This window comes from Plectropomus leopardus, chromosome 9 (genome assembly GCF_026936395.1).
Source record: "Plectropomus leopardus strain MGB_pleo_1.0 chromosome 9, ASM2693639v1, whole genome shotgun sequence".
Classification (NCBI taxonomy): Eukaryota; Metazoa; Chordata; class Actinopteri; order Perciformes; family Serranidae; genus Plectropomus; species Plectropomus leopardus.
This window is the reverse complement of record NC_142184.1, coordinates 6,005,951-6,014,520: the sequence shown is the minus strand read 5'-3', so window position 1 is coordinate 6,014,520 and position 8,570 is coordinate 6,005,951. Positions and strand designations below refer to the sequence as shown.

Sequence of the window (8,570 nt, the reverse complement as noted above, 5' to 3'; positions counted from 1 at the left end):
GCACATATATACGTCAAATAGAGCTCGAGCTTTAGCCCGAATACTGCACAAAATGTGAATAAGTTGATTAATAGATTGTAAGAAAATTAACTTGCAGCTACTTAGATAAATAATTTTTTTTTATAGAAAAGGTACCAAATGTTTTCCAGCTTGTCTGTTGTGTTGTCTGTTTCATGTGCTATATTTAAAATTGTTAGATGATGCATTTAAAGCATTTAAAGCCATGAAAAGTATTGAGGACAACACACATAAATAGAAATAAGCATAAAAATAAGAAATATACACTACGTGCGTCAAATAATTACAACAATTATAAATGCTCAAACCCCCTGTTTACTTAAAAAAAAAACATGAAACTCCCCAAAATTAGCAGAAAATGTTCTCATGCTATGGATGGATTTTTTGAAACCACAAAAATAATGAAATGCCGTGAGGGTCCTATGGACAGATATTGATCTGCTCAGGCTTTTTTAACCCGCCATTTCTCCCATTTTTGTGTATTGTATACAACCTCAGTTGTTCTTGTATAGTAATCTGATTTTCTGACTTTAATAAAGACCCTCAGACTAGATTTTGTGGCACAGGCCTCTTCAAGTTGTGGCCTAATCAGGTAATAAAGTCAGACTCACCCATGTAAAGGCCCTGAAAGTAATACATACTCCCAAAATTTCAACCTATTACCATAAAGCTTTATTTTAAAGGCAAGGGGAATGTCATAAGCTAACTAATTTAGGCCTACTTTTATTCACAGGGTAAGAAAAATACCTGTCTTGGACAGAAACATAAGAGCCAAGAGTATATCAGAATTTTAAGCAATGATAGCGACTCTGTCCTGCTCGTAATTTGTTCTGAGGAAGTTAACACTGCAGCAACTCAATCCAAAGTTGCCCGAGATAATGTTACGTTTGTCAAACTCAGTGGTTACTCCTCATCCATAAATCCCTTTCTCTTGTAAAAAAAAAAGTGTTTCAAAATGTGAACACTGAAACATAAATCCACATTTTTGCTTGTGCAGGTATTTTATTTCTATACTACACTTCCAAATCATTCCAATAAAAAACATTATTATTATGCAAAGCATCTAAATCATTTCAGTATTATAGAATAAATAACATTAATAGTATACAAAGCCCCCCATTTCATTCCAATATTATAAAATATATAACATTATTATTATTGATGTTGTTGTTGTTGTTGTTCTTGTTATACTGAGCACCCATATCATTCCAATATCATAGAATAAATAACATTACTGTTATACAAAGCGTCTAAATCATTCCAACAATATAGAATAAATAGCATTTGAATCACATGTAAAACAAAATATAATACTTTACTGGAGCTAACTTATCTACTAAATTTCCATCTTCTGCAGAGATCATGGGCCGGTCAGGATGCTGACTGTTCACCTGAGTCATTTTATCCTCTGTTTTAGCTTTGGGGCATGTGTAGTCATCATGTGCATATTTGTAGTCTTAAACAAATCAGCTGGAAACTGTTCAACAGCAGCTGGACACAGTTTTCAACCAACTCACAAAGTTTAAGACCTCAGTATTAACTTACATTAGCTAGTTCCAGCTAAAATCTGATAGTCGTCATCTCAAGCGACAAAATCATTAGTAGTCAAAAATGCAAAGTTGCCTTTCAGTGTATAAATACTTAATTACATGTTCGAGAACTACATTCAAATTGTTACTACAATAAAAGTGTTGGCATAAAAATATACTACAGTAGGCTACCAAGGGTAAAACCTACTCATGATGAAGAATGGCTAATTTCATTATAATGTAGTGTTGTATTTTATATTGAATTATTGACGCTTTCATGTTTAGTTACATCACTTAACTGTTACAGCTGGTTAAAATAATGTATCTTATCTGCTGCTTGGCCAGTGAATGTCCCGGTGAAACAGATGCGTCATTCGTCTTTGGTGTCCCAGGATTCAGCCCCAAATGTTTTATTAATAGCCCCAAATCTAAATATATAGGCAACAAAAATCACAATATAGTTTTCAAGGGTACGTAAGGTGCCAGAGTGCATTTCAAAAAAAAATAAAAAAATAGAGTTTGTTCATAAAAAAGAAATTCCCAGTTTCATCCTTACATATAACACACCATAATTTATTTGTTATATTATATTCAGTATTATTAATCTGAATCTGCAAAATAGCTGAAGTTATCAAATAACTTCAGTGGAGAAAAAAGGACAATATTTGCCTTTGAATTGTCATTTCGTAGAAATATGAAGGAGCAGAAACTGGAAATACTCAAATCAGAGTAATAAGTTATTGAGTAAATGTCAGAATCAGAAATATTCTTTATTGATCCCTGACGGAAATTGTGGTTCATTACATAATAGTAATAATAATAATAAGAATCATAATAATTATTATTATTCAAATATAAATGCAGAAATTCAGTGATAGTAAGCAATTAGCTTAGCAACTATCACTAGTATGTAACTATCTGAATATTTAAAAAAATTAATTAACCATAATATGTTGAGTATATAAGTGTGTAAAAATATAAATGTAAAGAAATACAGCAATAGACAATTAGCACTAGTAAGTGAATATTTAAATTATAATATGGATAATGTGCTCAGTGTGTAAAATGTGTAAAATATAAAACTGCACCTTATGCTACAATGCAGTTTATAACTAGTGCGTAAGTTAAAAATATAAAAAACATAATGTACTTTACTTATGCGATCACTGGATAATAATGGTCATTCTCTCTAAAATATTGTCTCTTTTTGTCTGTTTTTCAGATATGGGCTGACAGACATCTGGATGTTTTTTTGGATTAAATCGTTCAGAAAATGAATGGACTCTGGTCTGTGTGCTGAATGTCTCTCTGGCGCCTCCAGCGGCCACGTGGCGTCCCCGCAGAGACGAACTGCGTCGAGTCTTTGTGGATCAGGTTCTCTGAATGAATGGAGACCCGATGGTGGATCAGAGAGGACGGTGAGACGAAACAGCGGACAAAATGCGTTCAACTTCTGCAGCACGGCGTGTAAAGTTAATACAAAGAAGTTTATCCGTGGATTTGCTTCTTTAAAACCACTGAAGGAGGTTTTTTGGCTGTTTTTGGATCCAATATCTGCACCGAGCGAGCTCCACGAACAAACATTTGGACGTCGAGGATTTCTTTTTCGCATGTGTGCAGCCAGCAACAGGTTATTTACAGCTCAGCACGGACTCCAAACTTGCAGCCAGCGGTCAACTTTTCGTGGATGCATTTTTTTCTGCGTGTTTTTTCCCCCCGTGCATTCACGGTGATGTGCGGCTTTGTGATCGCCACAGACAGATCCTAAACCGGTTAGCAGAGGCTGTTTCAGAGGAGGGCAGAAATGGGAAGAAAATGCCATATGAAGACTGCTAATTAAACAACGCTGGGTGATTAACATTGCAACACACATCGACAGACGGAGCTGGTGTCGGTGCAGAGGGGTTTTTTCTGCACGCATAGATGGTGCCAAACAAGTGGAGCATGAATTCAGTCCTGCACAAATCGCCCCCGAGGAGCTGGCTTGGTCTCAGATTACGTCTCAGTAAGTAAAAAAAAACCCAAAACTCTTATTGATCACCCTTTTCCATATTTGCACCAAGCTGCTGTAAAGTCAGCATCTTAAAATGAGTCACCTTTGTTCTGTGATTTTGTGTAACTCACTGTGTGCACTCAGATAGGAAAGGGGGCTGACTTTGATCCTCAGGCACCAGATCTTTGTTTAATGCCCCCCCTTCCCTCCAGTCATCAAAGTTAATAGCTGGATTTGGCAACTGACCTGAGCAATTATCCCAGCTGGAGGTATTTTAGTTAAAGGAGGACAGTACACTCTGATCTGAAGTTCCTCTGGTGATGAAGGGTTCGTGCAGCTCAGCGAACACTCAGATGATAGATATTAGCTCTTGTAAATCACTATTTATTGTGTGTTTTTCCCCTCTCCTTTGTTTTTCCCAGCTCATAATTCACATCAAAGGGAAATTTTTAATATTTAGACTTTCCTGGGAGTGCAACAAATTATTATATCCCCAAGCAGGCATGTTTAAATGGTTTGTTTTGGTCCGAAAACAAGAGGTGGGAATCATCAGAGGCTTCCCGATACGATACTGTCACGATACTTAGGCCACGATACAATATTATTGTGTAATTAAATTTAGTGGTAGTATATTATTCAGTCATAATACACTAAATACAAACAGTATAGTCAGTATAAATAAAAACAACAGTGTATGATGTATGTATGATGATCATTTATATATGCCTCAGTTTAAACTAGCCTTCAGTACGAAAGAAAAACAACAAAAACTCATTCACACTTGTAACCTTCAAAAATGCTTTACAAACCATTCTTTTAAAAACCAAAAGTGAATTACACATTTTTAAACTTATACTTGTATCACTCCATAATTTGACCCCAATCATAGAAATATACCTCCTTTTAATACCCATTTAAATGTCCCAATAGGTTTGGGTGGTATGTAAAATTTCATACCCAGCTAGCAATGTTTGGTCCTAAAAATGTTCTGAGAACGGTACAATGCGACCAATGCAATGTTTTAGTAAAGTTTATAAGTTTTCTTTTACTTCTTAAAACGTTCTTCTTAAAGGTAGGGTAATAAAACCACACTTCATTTCCATTAAAAATATGGTCTGTAATCTCAGGCCTCAATAACATGTTCTGAATGTGGCTTTGAAAACGTTCTTCCTTTGTTCTCATGTAACATTGTGGGAACGTTTTATAGAAAGAACATTGTATGATCCATCAGCTCTCAACATCCCCATAATGCTGCAGTTATAACGTTATGTCATAGTTAGCATTTAACCTTAAAGGAACATTATTTGAAATGATAAATATCCTAGAAACGTTCTTTGAGCATTAGATTAAAATGTTGTTTTTTAAACATTATTGCAACTTGTTGGTAACGCTACTGGGGTATACGATGTAATATGACAGTATAGGTACCTGTGTAAGTGGTGGTGCGTGCTGTGTACTACATACAATGAGTTTAACTTTAAGATCTACACCCAGAAAGATGAAGTTAGTGTCCCGTCTCGTAGGCTTTACATGTGTGATTCATGCATAGCTGGCACTTCATGGGTTCGTACAGTAAGTGAAGTAAGCGCGGAGTTAAAGTTTAGCAGCCTTAATTGGTTGAGTCTGGAACCCTTCAGTGTTCCAGGCCACCGGAGTCTTAAGCCTGTCTTAAACACACTGGTCTAATCTGGGACCAGATGTCTTGTCTGGTCTCTGTTCACCACCAAAAAACAAAAACACAGACAAGAAACCTCAGCTCGAACTCTTTTGATCAACTATTAGGATGTTAAAGTGTCCGTCATCATAAAAGGAGGACATATGTAGCAGGTCACATGGCGCTCTGGCTTAAATCAGCGACTTTTTCAATGAGCTTTGGTTGGTTTAGTTTCTGGGATGACTATTATTGATATCATCTATTGCTGCAGGTTAACCCTTTGAAATCTGAGCAAATTGGCTTTATTTCTTTCAGAAACATGGGAAGAAGGTACAAGTTATGAGATATAAGAAAATTAACATAAAAAGAAAAGAAAAAAACAGTAAAAAACAAACAAAAACCTTGAGAAAATAATATATAAATAAAGATAATAGTTAAAAATAAGTACAACAATAATAATAATAACTAAATAATTGATGCCTTTACTTTGAACATGTAAAAAAAACAACAAAAGAGCAGAAAAAACATGAATAACAAAACAAAGAAAAAAGACAATAAATGCTTTCCACAATTGCCCCAATGTACATGTGAGAAAAGGAGTGGGATGACACATAAATTTATTTAATCCGACCCCTTTATTATAATATTAATTGGTGAACGTGAATGTAGTTTTCCTGACATTTATTTCTATATTTTTACTACCTTCTAATAATCTCTATCATTCATCTATAATTCACGTTATTTTTTTCCCTCTTTTTTCTTCCTTTTTTTTTCAATTTGTGAGACATCTGTCAAATTGCTCACAAAAAACTGATGTCCTTCCAGGTTTTAAAGGGTTAATGACACTGTCAAGTTGTCAGTCTTACCACAGCGTCCATTCAGTCGCTGTTCTGGAGCTTTCTGTCATATCATGTGATCTTCATCTGCAGATGTGTGATAATCCTGCTTTCGTGTGATTATATATGCTCTTTTTTCTCTTTGCACTTGAGGAATTTCTTGTCAGTGTCGACTTGACAGTTGAGGTTAGAAGTTTATTCTCGACGTTGGAAATAACACGAAAGAAAATTCGCATTACAGGGTCTATTTAGTAGTTCTGGAGCTTTCTATCATGTGATCTTCATCAGCAGATGGATGTTTACTCTGCTTTTGTGGAAATGGATATGCTCATATCATCTTTTTCTTTGCACTTGAGGGATTTCTTGTCCGTGACGGCTTTAAAATCGAGGTTAGAAGTTTGTTCTTGATATTTATTCTCGATTTTGGACAAAGCAGCGATGAAAAATCTCACTGCAGAGCCCATGCAGCACTTGTTCTGACGCTTTCGATCATGTGATCGTCCTCAGCAGATGCACGTTGGCTTTCGTGGAAATGTATATGCTCATATTTCTTTTTTCTCTCTCTGCTCTTGAGGAATTTCATGTTCATGTTGGCTTTAAAGTTGAGGTTAGAGGTTTATTATTGACAGCAGTTAAAGAAAAAAACCAGTCTCACCGCTTTTAGGCTCATTTAGCAGCTGTTCTGGAGCTTTAAATCATATCATGTGACCTGTGAGCAGGTAGTTCGCCAAGAAAATGCTCTGAGAGGAGAAATACAGCTGAAAGAAATTCAAAAATACATTTTCTCAAATGAATCATGATATTCCCAACAAAAATTTGGGGTTCATAAGGTCCAATAATTAACTGCTCTTGAGCTCTAGATCACATCACGTGATCTTCATTAGCCGATGGATGTTTTCTCTGTTTTTGTGGAAATGTATACGTTCATATTTCCATTTTTTCTTTTGCACTTGAGGAATTTCATGTCTGTTTCGGCTTTAAATTTGAGGTTAGAAGTTTATTCTCTATGTTTATTCTTGACTTTGGAGACAGTAATAAATAAAAGTGTCACCACAAAGCCCAGCAATTGTTTTAAAGCTTTCTGTTGTATCACGTGATCATCTGCAGATGGATGTTTACTCTGTGGAAATGTTTTGCATTTCAGGGATTTAATGTTCATGTTGGCTTTAAAGTTGAGGTTAGAGGGTTATTATGGACAGCATGTAAAGAAAAAAAGTCTCACCGCTTTGAGGCTCATTCAGCCGCCGTTCTGGAGCGTTTTATCGTCACATAATCTCCATTTGCTGGTAGTTTGTCAAGAAAATGCTCAGAAAAATATTGAGAAATATTTACTGAGAATTACAGCTAAAAATATTCAAAATACTATTATTTTCTTATATGTTAAAGTATTTTTTAGGCAATATGAAACATGATTTGGGGTTCAGAGGGACCATGAATTAAGTGCTCTGCAGCGTAAGCTCATGTCACGTGATGTCGGTTAGTTTTGGGATGTTTACTCTGCTTTCGTGGAAATGTATATGCCCTGTTTTTCTTTTGCACTTGAAGAATTTCGTATCTGTTTCAGCTTTAAATTTGAGGTTAGAAGTTTATTCTTGATGTTTATTCTTGACTTTGGAGACAGCAGTGTGTCACCACAAAGCCCATACAGCCGTTGTTGTGAAGCTTTTTATTGTATCACGTGGTTGTCCTCAGCAGTTGGATGTTTACTTGGCTTTCTTCATTAGCATATACATTATCTCCCTGCTTTCGTGGAAACGTTTATGCTCATATTTCCTTTTTTTCTTTGCACTTGAGTAATTTCATGTTCGTGTCTGCTTTGAAAGCTGAGGTTAGACGTTTATTCTCGACCTTGAAAACAGTTGAAGAAAAAAAGTCTCATCACTTCGAGGCCCATTTAGCAGCTGTTCTGGAGCTTTAAATCATTTCACGTGATCTTTGTCAGCAGGTAGTTTGCCAAGAAAGTGCTGAGAAAAAATCCAGCAGCGTTTACTGAGAAATACTAGACATTTAAAAACATTTTCTCAGATGCAGAACTATTTCTCAGACAGTAGGCATTAAACATTATTATCTCACAGAAAAATACAGTTCATAAGGTCCATTTATTAGCTGCTCTGGAGCTTTCGATCACATCACAAGTTTGCACGGAGTTGTTTCATTTTTTCTTTGCACTTGAAGGATTTCTTTTATGTTTGTGTTAAAACTGAAGTTAAAAGTTTGTTTTTGAACAGCATTAGAGAAAATGATCTCAGCACAAAGACCATTTAGTTGCTTTTCTGGAGCTTTTGATCGAATCACATTATTGTAGGACTTAAAATTTCTATCTTTTCTCAGCACTTCAAGAGTTTTGACAGGTCCCCATGAAATGTGCTGCACTTTGAAGCCAATTTTTGCAGTTGCAAATCAGTGGAAATATGTTCGTCAACTGATGCCACGAGGAACAAAAATACTGTTTCGCATAGATTTACATTGAGAAAAAGGTGTATGTAAATCAGTGGATATATTTTTTTAGAGAGCCACAACCATCACAAAATTACTCGTTT

General features: G+C 35.6%; 1 protein-coding gene across 1 annotated transcript in view; it reads left to right on the top strand.

Annotated features, from left to right (window-relative positions):
* Window positions 1-2,901: 2,901 nt before the first annotated feature.
* Window positions 2,902-8,570, top strand: part of plekhg5b (pleckstrin homology domain containing, family G (with RhoGef domain) member 5b) — a 96,686-nt gene continuing 91,017 nt past the window's right edge. Inside the window, exon 1 of the mRNA XM_042491260.2 lies at window positions 2,902-3,552. Coding sequence (XP_042347194.2) covers window positions 3,471-3,552 — 82 coding nt within the window. The 5' untranslated portion in view covers window positions 2,902-3,470. The remainder of the gene's footprint in view (window positions 3,553-8,570) is intronic.